Below are 15,332 nucleotides of genomic sequence, written 5' to 3' on the forward strand. Positions count from 1 at the left end.
CGTAAAACGGGACAAAGTTCATTTAACAAACGTTTCGCTCATCTCCGTTTCAAAGCCAAAGAGCCAGCGCTGTCCGAAGACGTCTCCGTGGTCATGTGGCCGGCATGACTCAACGCCAAAGGCGCACGGAACGCTGTTCCCTTCCCACCAAAGGTGGTTCCTATTTTTCTACTTGCATTTTTTTGTCCTTTTGAACTGCTAGGTTGGCAGAAGCTGGGACAAGTAACGGGAACTCACTCTGTTATGCGGTGCTAGGGATTCGTCTTAGTCACTGAGCCACAAATGGACTTTTATTTTATTTTAAAATGAAGTTTTATCTTATTTTAAAAAAGGACTTTCATTTCCTAACCCTGCCTTTCTTGTCTCTTGTTCCTCTTCCAAAGTCCTTTCTGAAGAATTGAGAGTATTGTCTCTTGGTGATCCCTCTGAATCATTCATCTGTCTGAAATCAGGGCTTGGAACTTTTGAACCGCTTCCAAGGATGGCATCTACGGTCCCAGAGTGGTGAGGGTAGCCAATCTCCAGATCTTGCCAAACAAAGCCAGCTGATCTCATTGCGACCTTTCTCGCTCTTATCTAGCATTGTCCTTGGGGTTAGTCACGAGCTTATTATTTTAGAACCTTCTCTTGTTTCTTAAACCTTGGATTACTTTGGTAGCTAATCATTGTCGGAGGAGATCCATGTTAGTCTACCTACCATGATTTTTTTTAAAAATCAGGAATCTGGAAAAACTTTTTCCCCACTAGCTATTCTTATTCAAGGTCTGAAGTTTTTTGGGGGATCTAGTATCTTTCCTCGCAAAATTTTATTTTCAAATAAAAGATTATTTGAGGGGCTGCCACATGTCCTTTCAATGAGAACAATTAATCAGTGGAACAACTTGCCACCAGGAATTGATGGTATTCCACCCCTGGAGGTTTTTAAGAAGAGATTGGAGAGCCATTGGTCTGAAATGATCTCCGGCAATGGTTCCCAGCGTTTTTTTGGCTATGCCCCACCTAAGCACCTTTAAAATCCTGATGCATATAATCCTGTGACATATAATTCTTACTTTACTCAAAAATGTAAACTCTACTCACAGGGAGGAAGCCTAAAAGGCCATTAACTTGGTTCAAACAAGGTTCAAATTGCCCCCATTAAAAATCAAATTGCCCCCCTGGGGCGTGGGCCCCACATTGGGAACCACTGGTCTAGGGTCTCCTGCTTGAGCAGGGGATTGGACTAGAAGCTCTCTTAAGGTCCCTTCCAACTCTGTTATTCTGTTATTCAAAAACCTCCATTCTACCTGTCCTAACAGCTGGGATTTATAAATGACTGTGGTTTATAAATCACCTGATCCTCCTGGGACAGGAGAACCTAAACCTTAGATGAAGCATCTGAGCAAGTTGACCAACATTTTATATAATGTTGACCAAATGTTGATCAACATGTATTATATAAACTGAAAAACTCCATTGTTGAAGCAGATATCCTTATTAATTCTGTTTCTGGCATTGAAGTTTTGGTTTGCTTTAAAACTAAGCCCCTTTTAAGTAACTATAAATGTAAAATAATTGGGTCAGGGTTCCAGGACCCTTGTAATAATTGGTACATTTTAGAGCAATGGACTTCAGCTCCCAGAATCCCCCAGCCATCACCCACCCCAAATCCACCCCAATCCAGGAAAAGGCAGCATCTCCAATTGAGTTATCTAGGTAATAATTCCACTATGCCACAAGAACTGCACAGACAACCATTTTTAATGGACAATAAATAAATAAAATATTGCACCAGGAAGAGATTAACTTGCAAGAAAAACTAGGTAACAAGAAGTCCCAAACTTCTCATCTCTTCACGGAGCCTGGAAACCCCCAGAGAAAACGTCTCCGTTGGCTTTATAGTTAATTCAAGGATTCCGTCAATATGTTCCTGTACCTAGAAACCTGAAGGGCGCATTATATCTTATTTTAGCAGATTGCATCAGTCCAGTGAGGGGGAGGGGGGCACCACAGTATAAATCTGCACCAGTTGAGATCAACAAAATAATTCCCGTAACTCCTCTTGATCTCAGCAGTTTTAAGCCAGAGGGATTTTGACATTAGCAGATCCAAGAACCTCTTTCGGTCCAGAGTGACATTGTGATGGGGAAGTGAAATCTCACAACAGGGCAGCAAAAAAACCAATTTCTGTGCTGTTGCTAAAAAAAAAAAAAAACACCATGGATTCTGCATGAAGTCATTGCGAGATCTCAAGGTGGCAAACGTTCTGATGTGAATAGTTCCAGCTCTGTGTAAATCTTGCCTGCTTCCTCAGTAACCCACCAAAACAGCGACGGAAAATCCACCGTTTTCATGGGGGTCGCCTGGAGGTGACTTTTTTTTTCTGCCAGCAGGCAAGGGACAATTTTCTTCCCCTGTTCCTCCAGATGTTGACAGCTGCACCGGCTTCCTGCCTGTCTGAAGGTCCCTTCAGCTTTGGTATGGCTGGCAGCTTTGTGCCACATCTGGAAGGGAGCTGGTGTCAGCCTTGGTCTTGAAGACGCAGTCGCCGTGCTTAATGTTCCGCTTTCATCCTGATGGGGATGTACCAGTGGGAGTTGTAGTTTGTGGGCGCCGGCTGGAATGGAACGCCCGCCGCATTGTCCAAGTCACTCGGAGCAACTTTGGGTCCTCCTTGGATGTAAATCTGAGCGCAGCTGGGCTTCCTGGTCGGGCTTTTTCGGTTGCACCGGGAATGGCAGAGAACGAAATGGCATCCCGGTTTCTCCAGCAGACTGGTGTCCAGCCAGCACATCTTCCACTTTCTCTGGATCTCGGACTGGACCTGGAGGAAGAAGAGAGACAAAAGATTCCCACCTGTTTTTGATAAACAGCTGACTGGTTTCATTCGAGTTCTTGAAGTGAAGTGGGGTTGGATTGGATGACCTCGAGGGACACTGCCCAATTCTGTGATTCTTTTTTTTAAATCTATTTTTATTTATATATTTTTTCTTTAACATGTATAAGTATTTAATAGACTGTGTATTGTCTGGGTTATTTTACACATATAACAGTAATAATAATATTCTTTATTTGTATCTTCTTCCAACTTCTAATTTCTATTTTTATTCTCTAACCATTGGTAAAACAAATCCCAAGTTAAACAAATATTCTGTGTCTTTTTTATCTTTTATCTTTAATGTTAACCTATCCATTTCTGCACAATCTAATATTTTTTAAATTATATTTTCATCTGGAGGAATTTCCTCATTTTTCCAATGTTTTGCAAATACAATTCTGTCTGCCGTTAAAACATGTAGCGTTAAATATACATTTCCTTTATTATAATTTTATGGCAAAATGCCTAACAAAATTATTTCCAGCTTTAAATCTATATGTTGCTTTATCATTTTCTCTAACCATGTATGTATTTTCATCCAAAAATTCTTTGCCTTTCTTCACCACATATGGTCATACAAACCCAGTATCTGGTTACATTTCCAAATTTGGTGAACATGTTTTTAAACATCTTTGCTAATCTTCTAGGATTCTTTAAAACCCCCCCCCCCAGCTCTCTGAGACCCCTGGGCAGCCAGGCCTCAACCCCATGCCTACATTTGAAAGAATGACCTACCTCTTTATTGACAAAGCAGTAAAGCATGCTCACCAACAAACCCTGAAAATGAACAAACGAGAAGAAAAAAATGGGATTATCTCGCTTTGGCCGGTTTTAGGCAATTACAGCCCCGTTTGGGGGGGGGGGGGGAACCCACTAGCTCTGTCTTAAGCCTGGGAATTTTCTTTATGATCTTGGGTTTGATGAAGCTTGGCCCTACGAGAGATATTTTTCTTATGATAGATAATACATTGGGTTGGTTTTTCTTTTTTAAATTCAGAGGTTGCTCGGTTCTAGAGAGCCCTTAAAAAATAACCTTTTAGGTTTTTCTTTGTGCTTGTTGTAATTCGCTCAGTAATATTATGTGAGATGGGGAGCTGTATAAACCTAATTAGAGGTACTCCTTGACTTACAGCCATTCATTTAGTGACTGGTCGAACTTACAACAACACTGAAAAAAGTGACTTAAGTTATGACCATTTTTCACACTTATGGCCGTTGCAGCATCCCCCTGGTCACGTGATCAAAATTCAGAGCTTGGAGACCAGCTCATCTTTATGACGGTCGCAGTGTCCGGGATCACACGATCCCTTTTTGCGACCTTACAATACAATACAATAGAATTGGAAGGGACCTTGGAGGTCTTCTAGTCCAAGCCCCTGCCTAGGCAGGAAACCCTATACCATTTCAGACAAATGGCTATCCAACATCTTTTTAAAGACTTCCAGTGTTGGGGCATTCACAACTTCTGGAGGCAACTTCTGTTCCACTGATTAATTGTTCTCACTGTCAGGAAATTCCTCCTTAGTTCTAGGTTGCTTCTCTCCTGGATTAGTTTCCATCCATTGCTTCTTGTTCTACCCTCAGATGCCTTGGAGAATAGTTTGACTCCCTCTTCTTTGTGGCAACCCCTGAGATATTGGAACACTGCTATCATGTCTCCCCTAGTCCTTCTTTTCATTAAACTAGACATACCCAGTTCCTGCAACCGTTCTTCATATGTTTTAGTCTCCAGTCCCCTAATCCTCTTTGTTGCTCTTCTCTGAACTCTTTCTAGAGTCTCCGCATCTTTTCTACATCGTGGTGACCAAAACTGGATGCAAATACTCCGAGTGTGGCCTTACCAAGGCCTTATAAAGTGGCATTAACCCTTCACGGGATCTTGATTCTATCCCTCTGTTGATGCAGCCTAGAACTGTGTTGGCTTCAGACAAGCAAAGTCAAAGGGGAAGCCAGGTTCACTTAACGACCGTGTTTACTAACCAAACGATTTTGGTAATTCACTTAACAGCTGTGGCAAGGAAGGTGGCAAACCTCATTTCACGAACGTCTCGCTTAGCAACAGAAAGTTGGGGGACTCGATTGCGGTCGTAAATCGAGGGCCACTGTCGTTAATTCAACCAATCTATGGCTCCTTCCCAAATGCTGCCTCACCTGGAAGGAGTTGAAGAAGAGCTCGAAGAAGAATTTGACGTAGCGCAGGGTGCCCAGCGCCTGCTCCTCCGTCACTAGGGCGAAAGCCACCCCGTGGATGCCCAGCAGAGGGATGAGGGTTAAAGTCGACTTGGCCAACCTGAGCATGGAGAATGAGAGACCTTAGCATCCAGTTTGGTCTAGTGGGGGAGGCACAAGGCTAAAAACCAGGAGACAGTGAGTTCTAGTTCAGCCTTAGGCATGAAAGCTGGTTGGGTTTGGGTCAATCACCAGGTGACAGTGAGTTCTAGTTCTGCCTTAGGCATGAAAGCTGGTTGGGTTTGGGTCAATCACCAGGTGACAGTGAGTTCTAGTTCCGCCTTAGGCATGAAAGCCGGCTGGGTGACTTTGACCCAGTCCCAGTCCCTCTGTCACTCAGCCCAACCCACCTTACAGGGTTGTTGTCAGAGGGAGACTAGGAAGAAGAGGGTGTATTTGGTATGCTTGCCACTTTGTTTTTAAAAATAATAAAAGCAGGGAATAAATGCAAACATAAATAAAAATTATTCTGGCATTCCCACCCCATCCGTCCTATCTGGAACTTAATTCCTTACCTATACTTGTAATCCGTGTAATACATTTGCTGAGCCCGAAGCTTGGAGTTCAGGATCTTAAGAACTCGGATGAAAATCACAAAGTTAACCTGGAATGGAAAAAATAATAATTTGGATCTTCACAAATCCCAGTTTTGCTGCATTCATCCAGTAGAGCATTTCGACAGATGCACCCAGATACCCTAAAAGAGAGAACTATAAATGCTGCAGGGCATAGTAAAAAAAAAAAAGAAATGCCCAAAATGCAGCTGCATTCTATAGACACCCATCACATCTGGATTTTGATTTTTCTAGACCAGTGTATCTTAACTTGGCAATTTTGAGATGTGTGCACTTCAACTCCCAGAATCTCCCAGCCAGCACCTTAAAATTGTGGACTTCAACTCCCAGAATCCCACAGCCAGCACCTTAAAATTGTGGACTTCAACTCCCAGAATCTCCCAGCCAGCACCTTAAAATTGTGGACTTCAACTCCCAGAATCTCCCAGCCAGCACCTTAAAATTGTGGACTTCAACTCCCAGAATCCCCCAGCCAGCACCTTAAAATTGTGGACTTCAACTCCCAGAATCCCCCAGCCAGCACCTTAAAATTGTGGACTTCAACTCCCAGAATCCCCCAGCCAGCACCTTAAAATTGTGGACTTCAACTCCCAGAATCTCGCAGCCAGCACCTTAAAATTGTGGACTTCAACTCCCAGAATCTCCCAGCCAGCACCTTAAAATTGTGGACTTCAACTCCCAGAATCCCCCAGCCAGCACCTTAAAATTGTGGACTTCAACTCCCAGAATCCCCCAGCCAGCAGCTTAAAATTGTGGACTTCAACTCCCAGAATCCCCCAGCCAGCACCTTAAAATTGTGGACTTCAACTCCCAGAATCTCCCAGCCAGCACCTTAAAATTGTGGACTTCAACTCCCAGAATCTCCCAGCCAGCACCTTAAAATTGTGGACTTCAACTCCCAGAATCTCCCAGCCAGCACCTTAAAATTGTGGACTTCAACTCCCAGAATCCTCCAGCCAGCAACTGAAAGTTTCTTAGACTGATAAATGCTACACGGTTTCTGACAGAGGACACAAAATATTTAGCCAAACAGGTAAGGCTGAGTGGGTGACACCTGAGATTTCCTAGTAATAGTGGCACCCCCTCCCATTTATACTTCAGGCCCCAGAAATCTGGATGGAAAAGGAAGTTGAAGGTATGTTTTTTTACTTGGGAGCTTACAGAGGATGACGACTTATTTGAAGCAAGAATTTACAAGGCTCATTTCAACACCTAGTAAAAAAACAGGAATGCAGAAAACAAAGCAATATACAGGTATAATAAATCTAGGAATTTGTTTTTAGTGCGTGCCTTCCGGTTAAGCCTACACCTGTCACCTGTTACCTGCTTCTCATGCAGCATGCAGAAAACCAGCTCAGGTTTTCTTGGCAGGTTGTACCGGTGTCCTCGACTTACGACTGCAATGGAGCCCAGCATGTCTGTAGTTAAGCGAGACAGTGGTTAAGTGAGTTTTGCCCCATTGTACGACCTTTCCTGCCACCGTTGTTAAGTGGATCCCTGCAGTTATTAAGTTAGTAGCACCATTGTTAAGTGAATCTGGCTTCCCCATTGGCTCATCCGAAGGTTGCAAACGGAGGATCACTGCAACCGTCATAAATAGGAGTCGGTGGCCAAGAATTTTGATCGCGTACACGGCAATGCCGCAAAAGGGGCTGTATGCCCCCTTTTTCCCCAGTACTGTTGTAACTGCAAACGATCACTGAACGGGCAGTTGTAAGTCGAGGACTACCTGTATTAACGATCTTATAAGTCAGGATGGAACTGATCTTGCAAAGAACAGAACCGCTTTTGTGTTCCTTTGGGACTTACCAAAATTGATACCAAGATTGGGCAACGGATGATCCACCAGTAACCAAGGTTATCGTTTCTCTCCCAACACCTAAAAATTAAAATAATAATAACAATAATAACCCCACAATTGAGAAGGAAGACGACTATTTCTGTTACCGGAATCATCTGCTTCTTTTCCAAATGTGGCATTTTTATTTTTTATTTTTTGTAAACCTGGCAGGACATAAAATGAAAGAACTTCCAGGCAATAAGCAATAAGTCTACTGAGAAATCTTTAATTTGGCAATTCAAAAGGGGCACTTTGTTCCATGAAAACCACACACGGCGGAGCTAAAAATAAAACTCAGCTCCTTCCTCTTTCTCCTTCAGAACAATCGGTTGTTCTGGGATGTGCGTTTAAGCAGATTAAATAGAGTCATTAATTAACTGGCCGTAACAGGTCACTGACTCACTGGATCAACCTGTGGGCTTTTAACTGTAATAAATCTGCTGGGTTGAACAGGATTGGCTCCCAAATTGAAAAATACAAGTCGTGCTTGACTTACAAACGTTCATTTAGTGACTTTAAGATTTGTGGATGACAACTCCCAGACCTTAAAGTTGCCAAAGCTGGACACCCCTGTTTTAAAAAATGGCTGAAAAGTTATCTATAATTTGTATGCTTCGAGGTACTTTTTTCCTGTCGATTCTGGATTGATGCATAATCCTAATCATGGATATTTATTTATATTCATCTATTTGTAGTTCGTATATTCTTTTTTATAAGATGCAACAGAAAGTTCATTCCCGCTAAACTTACTCGTTGTTTTCATAGAGGTATCTCATGATCCCCCACGGAATGACGAAGAAGAGGGGTGCCCCTAGAGAGAGAGAAAATGTTCACAGGTCAGAATGTTCTTCCTTATATTGTAATGAAATGTAGGTAGATGCAGCTGACATCTGACACACAGGTAGAACTATAAGACGGTTTATAACTCTTATCTGGGATAAAGATGAGCTTTTATAACTCTCCTTCCGTGAAAATACCTAAGACAGGTGTGTCCCACCTTGGCCACTTTAAGACCCATAAACTTCAACTCCCGGAATCCTTGGCCTAAATGAGGTCATAAGTCGAGGACTCTCTGTAGAAGGTCCTTATGAGGCAGGATTGTTTAACATCATGACATATTTCCATGGTTCTTTCATTGTTAATTGTCCAACGCTTCTGGGTGGGCCAGCAAATTAAACCTCGGGGTATGAAGCCACGTAAATAAGACCAGTTAATATTTTCACTTCAGTCTCTTTCTGAAATATAATACCAATGAAGTGACTCACCCCATCCGAGGAATAGATACGCAGGGAAGTAACTTTCTTCCAAGAAGGCCATGGGTCCCAGAAGGTTGTGCAGGTAAATGCCTTCTACTAGTAGCCAAAAGTAGTTTGCGCAGACGCAATACTGGGTTAGGATTTGTGCCAGCCGACAGCCAATTACAGCCTGGAGAAAGAAAGAAAGGAAGAAAGGAAGAAAGAAAGAAAGAAAGAAAGAAAGAAAGAAGAGAAAGAGAGAAAGAAAGAAATAGAGAAGGAAGGAAAGAAGGAAAGGGAAGGAAAGAAAGAAGGAAGGAAAAAAGAAAAAGAAAGAAAAAGGAAGGATGGAAGGAGAGAGAGAGGAAGGAAGGAAGGAAAGAAAGAAAAGAAAGAAAGAAAATAAAAAGAAAGAAGAAAAGAGGAAAGAAAGAAAAAGAAGGAAAAAAGAAAACGGAAGGAAGGAAGGAAGGAGAGGGAGAGAAAGGAAGGAGAGAAAAGAAAGAAAGAAAAGAAGAAGAAAGGAAAGAAGGAACGAAAGAAAAAGAAAGAGAAGGAAAGGAGGGAGGAAGGAAGGAAGATTAAATGCAGACCCAGAACCCTCCATCTCCCCTCCTCCTCCCACCTTCATCCTATCCTCGGTCCCATCCGATTCCAGGCTCCCCCAATGGTAGGAAGAGGTACCTGTTCCCTTGGGAGGTCCGAGAGATCCACCTGGACATCCCGGGGGAAGTGAAGCCAGAGGAGGCCGTCTCGGAGAAGGATGGAGGCTGCCCGCAGCACGTAGGACAGGAAGAGGTTCATGTGGATGTAATTGCGCATGCATCGGAGCTTCCTGGGGGGAGTGAGGGGGGGGGAGACGTGTCTCATATATATTGCCATAATTTGTACACTTTTTCCTCCCTTCTCAACTCCTCTCTGATCAATGGTTGAGGAGCCTCTCTGTCTTGCCCACGTAGAGGGGCCCAGGGTTCTCCCCATGGGTGCACTGCTATATCAAGGTTACAGGAATGCTCGATTGGCATAACCCAGGGGTGTCCAAACTTGGCAACTTTAAGACTTGTGGACTTCAACTCCCAGAATTCCCCAGCCAGCAGAGCTGGCTGGGGAATTCTGGGAGTTGAAGTCCACAAGTCTTAAAGTTGCCAAGTTTGGACACCCCTGGCATAACCAGATTAGTTTAGTCCCTCCTGCTCCCCTCTCTCCGTTTCTCCTCCCAAATAGCTAACGCAGGTAGTCCTCGACGTACGACCGTAATGGAGCCCAAAACTTACATTGTTAAATGGGACAGTTACCAAGTGAGTTTTACCCCATTTTATGAACTTTCCTGCCGTCATTGCGTCTGGTTAAGTTAGGAACACCATCGTTAAGTGAATCTGGCTTCCCCAGTGACTTGGCTTGTCAAAAGGTCGCAAAAGTGGATCACGTGACCCCAGGATGCTGCAACCGCCATAAGTATGAAAATTCAGTTGCCAAACCCCTGAATTTTATTCACGTGACTGCGGGAATGTTGCAACAGTCGTGTGAAAAATGGCCGTAAGTCCTTTCTTTCAGTGCCGTGGTAACCTCCAACGGTCACTAAATGAACGGTTGCAAGTCGAGGACTGCCTGTATTCCAGAGCCTGGAGCAGTGCGTTTTGGATCCAGCTTCTCCATACCTGAAGGCTGCCAGCAGCGTCAAAGCCACGAGGAGCGACAGGAGCGAGACGGAGTATCCCACGGTGTACATCCGGCGGAATTGTTCCAGGATCCACAAATGTTTCTGGAAGGAAAGAGAAATTCAGGGGGGGCTTGTATCTAAAAACAGCACCCCCATAAGAAGGATAGGAATGTACGGATCCTGATTGGATGATGACCAAGTGAGGATTTTTCAAACCAGAATTTCCCTGCCGATGCAAGTTGGGTCTGGTGGTTAAGCCACTGGCCTGGGAACCTGGTGGTTGTGAATTATAGTCCCATCTTCAGCACCAAAGCCGATCGGATGATTTTGGCCCAATCGCCAGGAGGCTGGGAGTTCTAGTCCCTCCTTAGGCATGAAAACCAGACTGGTGACTTTGGGCCAATCAGCCGGGAGGCCGGGAGTTCTAGTCCTGCCTTAGACATGAAAGCTGGCTGGGTGACTTTGGACCAATCGCCAGGAGGCTGGGAATTCTAGTCCCACCTTAGGCATGAAAACCAGCCAGGTGACTTTTGGCCAATCAGCCGGGAGGCTGGGAGTTCTAGTCCTGCCTTAGACATGAAAGCTGACCGGATGATTTTGGCCCAATCGCCAGGAGGCTGGGAGTTCTAGTCCTGCCTTAGGCATGAAAACCAGCCCGGTGACTTTGGGCCAATCAGCCGGGAGGCTGGGAGTTCTAGTCCTGCCTTAGACATGAAAGCTGGCTGGGTGACTTTGGGCCAATCCACCAGAAGGCTGGGAGTTCTATTTCTGTCTTAGTTATGATAGGGGGAAATAGGGGGAGAAAAGTGTAGCAGTATATAAATCTAAGCCCTGTTGCTATTCAGTATGTTTGCCACCTTGAGTTATTTCTAAACAACAATGAAAAGTTACCAAGGTTGGACAGTCTAATAGATTTTACCTGGAAAGGGATATCGTAGTTGGGGCCCACGCACTGGGAATGATCCCGCCACGGCAGTCCGGAGGCATCAACCACCCACTGCCCATCTGCACCACATTTCTGGAACACAAACCCATCTTGCACTGCCAGGGAGAGAAAGAGCAGAATGAGACGGTCTGTTTCACAGCTGACAAATTTCTCTTTCTGTATTTTACAGTTATATCAAACATCCCCTGTTTGCTGCCTAGCGCCTTCCTTAGGGGTGCCTTGCCCCAACCTGAGATCCAGACAGCCTGGAGTACAACTCCCATCATCCACAGCCAGCCCAGGAGAGGAGGGGGGGGCTCTTATCCAGGAATCATAATTGGCGATGTTTTTTTGCCAGTTTTGGTTTATTTCTGTCTCGTGGTCACGTCGTCACGATTTGCAAACTTCCCAGCTGGCTTCCAACAAGCAGTCAAGGAAGGAAGGAGATTCGCTTAATGACCGGATGATTCACTTAAGGCAGGGGTGTCCAAACTTGGGAACTTTAAGACTTGTGGACTTCAACTCCCAGAATTCCCCAGCCAGCTGGGGAATTCTGGGAGTTGAAGTCCACAAGTCTTAAAGTTCCCAAGTTTGGACACCCCTGACTTAAGGACTATGTGATTCACTTAACGGCCTTGGTTAAAGTGGTTGTAAAATCAGATCCATTCTGCTGATGACACCTTTAACAATCTCTCCTTGTCAGGTAAGCAACAAATTGCTATATGTTGACGGCCGCAAGACCGTCACACACAAAAATGTTAAAAGAAAAACAATTGCATTGCTTAGCGATCGAAATTCAGACCGCCTGTATTCTGGAACACTTCAATGGGAAACCAAACTGACCTACTTATTTCTCTAATGAATCAGTCAAGACTACCTACCTGCCTAAAAAAGCACTCACCTTGCTGGTGCCAAGGGAGGTACCAGGGGCAAGGAACCTGGGCTGACGTATTAGGGAGGGCATCGTCCCAACAGGCGTACATATCAAACGTACGGTTACACACCAGGCCTGCAACCCAACAGAAGAGAGGAAGAGGGGAATGAGCAGGATGAGAAGCCGACAATCCCACGAGGCTGGCGAACATCCAAATATGGCTACCTAATCACCCCATGCCTCCAGAACCCCCATTCGTCAACATTACTTAAGGTCAGCGTTTCTCAACCTTGATAACCTGGAGATGGTTGGACTTCAACTCCCAGAATTCCTCAGCCAGAATGATAATGAACTTGAAGGTGGCTGGCTGGGGAACTCTGGGAGTTGAAGTCCACCCGTCTTCAAGTTGCTATGGCTGAGAAGACCTGCTTAAGGTGCCCATTGAGAGGTACCCATTAGTGACGTAATGCGAGGCGCATTATTTCTTTCCTTAACTCTTTTCCAGACGGCTTGCCAACCGCTAAATCTTTTCAATATTGCAGGCACTTTAAAAAAATCACAATTTCAAACACTTTGACGAAGTGGGTAGAAATACCCACAGCGAGAAAAACAGAGCCAGCTGCAATCAATTCAGGTTTAAAAGCTCCATCACGGCATAAATGTGTATTACCTGATAGAGGCGTCAAAATCCCTGGTGAAAACAAAGATAGCTAGACCTCAGGCTAAAGGATATTTGACAATAAAAAGGGTGCAATTCTTCCTTGATAACATTCTGTGCCAAGAAAAATAGTTTCTTAGGCACGTATATCTGGGTTTTTTTTTGTTCCACTTGTTATGGAAAAGAGCAAAAATATGACAACAACCTTTGAGATTTACTCACCCACACGCCCAAAAAGTGCATTGCACCATCTTTTGGGCTTGTGAGACACTGCAGGTTTTTCCTCACACTTTTTAAAGATTACAGCCGCCTCCGTTAAGGGTGGGACGTTTGTCCTGGTTAATACCAAGTCAATATTCCAAATTGCCTTTTGGAAAACCAGTACAAAATTCGGCATTTTGGCTACAGCGGTGTCATATACACCTAATTTCGGTTGTTTGTGAACCCTGCTGTCAATTAGCATCTTGCCAATATATCCCCGGGCTGAAATGCTTCCTGTTGTGTTATTTACCTACAGGTGATATCTCTGTTTCCTCTATCATTTCCTGAACAATGCAAGCATCTGCTGCAAAAAACAGAGCTCACTTTTGCTGTGAGGCCACATCAGACAATGTTTGCAATGCGCATAAAAAAATTAAGCTGCAAGATAAGCTGTTGGTTTTAAGGAGCATCCTTTGTACAGAAAGGCTGAAATTCCTCCTGGATAAACTATATACCGTGGTGTTTCTCGCCCTTAGGAACTTGAAGATGGGTGGACTTCAACTCCCAGAAATCCCCAACCAGCATGCAACTTTAGGATATGTGGACTTCAACTCCCAGACTTCTCCATCCAGTGTGCAACTTTAAGATGGGTGAACTTCAACTTCCAGAATTCCCCGGTTGGCAATGCAATGTTCAGATATGTGACTTCAACTCCCAGTGTTCCTTAGGCAGCATGCAACTTTAAGACAGGTGGAATTCAGCTCCCAGAATTCCCTAGCCAGCCTCCAACCTTAGGATAAGTGGGCTTCAACTCCCAGGATTCCATGATGGCTCAGGAATTCTGGGAGTTGAAGTCCACACACCTTAAAATTGCCAAGGCTGGGAAAGAGTGCTCTAATGAGAGAAGCCTTGAGGTGAACATGGATTCACAAGACTGGGGAAAAAAGCATCTACATGTTTCTGGACCTGTTGGTTGAGGGTCTTCTGTCATCTTTCGAATGCAGGCCTCTTGGTATCCCTGCCAGGCTTCCAACATCTCTTGGACTGAAGACCCCGTGGGGTGAGCCTGTGACACAGGAGAGAAGAGACGGATAAGTTCCCCCCAAATTTGGAAGTTAGAAACAAAGCTGCCAGCTTGGATAAGCAGAGGTACACAGACGTTTCGTGAATGTGGGGGTGGGGGCTGCATTTAATTTATTTCTATCAGCTACTCTGTCCCCCTCCTCCTCTTCCTCCTCTTCCGAGTTGGAAGGGGCCTTGGAGGTCTTCTAGTCCAACCCCCTGCTCAAGCAGCCCCCCCTGTACCATTTCAGACAAATGGTTGTCCAATATGCCTTCGTAAGGCCATACTTGGAATACTGCATTCAGATCTGGTCGCCATGATGTAAAAAAATATGTGGAGACTCTAGAAAGAGTGCAGAGAAGAGCAACAAAGATGATTAGGGGACTGGAGGCTAAAACATACGAGGAATGGTTGCAGGAACTGGGCAGGGCTAGTTGGATTAAAAGAAGGACTAGGGGAGACATGATAGCAGTCTTCCAATATCTCAGGGGTTGCCACAAAGAAGAGGGAGTCAAACTATTCTCCAAAGCACCAGAGGGCAGAACAAGAAGCAATGGGTGGAAACTAATCAAGGAGAGAAGCAACTTAGAACTGAGGAGAAACTTCCTGACAATGAGAACAATTAATCAGTGGAACATAAGTTCCCTCCGGAAGTTGTGAATGCCCCAACACTGGAAGTCTTTAAGAAGATGTTGGATAGCCATTTGCCTGAAACGGTATAAGGTTTCCTGCCTAGGCAGGGGGTTGGACTAGAAGACCTCCAAGGTCCCTTCCAACTCTACTATTGTATGGTATTATCTCTTCTTAAAAACCTCCAGGGATGGAGCACCCACAACTTCTGGAAGCAAGTCGTTCCACTGGCGAATTGTTCTAATGATTTCATTCTAATTAACAGATCCTCAAACTACTCACCTCTATTGTCTGGTAGATCTGAATCAGCAGCAAGAACAGCTCTGAGGTTGTCTGCATACCGGGCAATGGGTTGGGGGCGACAGATCAGTAAGCCCCCATCTCAGGGCACTCTTTTGATCCGGGAGTCCTTGCCCACATTCATCGTCTCTGAGAACTTGCCCCGGGCAGCAACTGTTCTGAGAAACGACAAACAGAGGTTGTCCAGAAATAAGACATCTAGTGTATAACACAGGTAGTCCTTGAAACTACAACAGTTCATTTAGTGACTGTTCAAAGTTACGACGGCACTGAAAAAAAAGTGAT

At 44.5% G+C, this 15,332-nt stretch overlaps 1 protein-coding gene across 1 annotated transcript; it reads right to left on the reverse strand.

Annotated features, from left to right (window-relative positions):
* Positions 1–1,690: 1,690 nt before the first annotated feature.
* Positions 1,691–15,086, reverse strand: GIPR (gastric inhibitory polypeptide receptor; the record flags this gene model as incomplete). Its single annotated transcript, XM_081961647.1, has 13 exons — positions 1,691–2,803; positions 3,593–3,634; positions 5,009–5,147; positions 5,602–5,690; positions 7,471–7,540; positions 8,252–8,312; positions 8,767–8,926; positions 9,421–9,571; positions 10,395–10,498; positions 11,316–11,437; positions 12,223–12,330; positions 14,021–14,120; positions 15,030–15,086. 13 exons carry the CDS (start codon positions 15,084–15,086, stop codon positions 2,534–2,536), a joined length of 1,473 nt encoding a protein of 490 aa, XP_081817773.1. The 3' UTR covers positions 1,691–2,533.
* Between the last annotated feature and the right edge of the window lie 246 nt (positions 15,087–15,332).

The sequence above is a fragment of the Natrix helvetica genome (assembly GCF_964273705.1).
Source record: "Natrix helvetica genome assembly, chromosome: 9".
Classification (NCBI taxonomy): Eukaryota; Metazoa; Chordata; class Lepidosauria; order Squamata; family Natricidae; genus Natrix; species Natrix helvetica.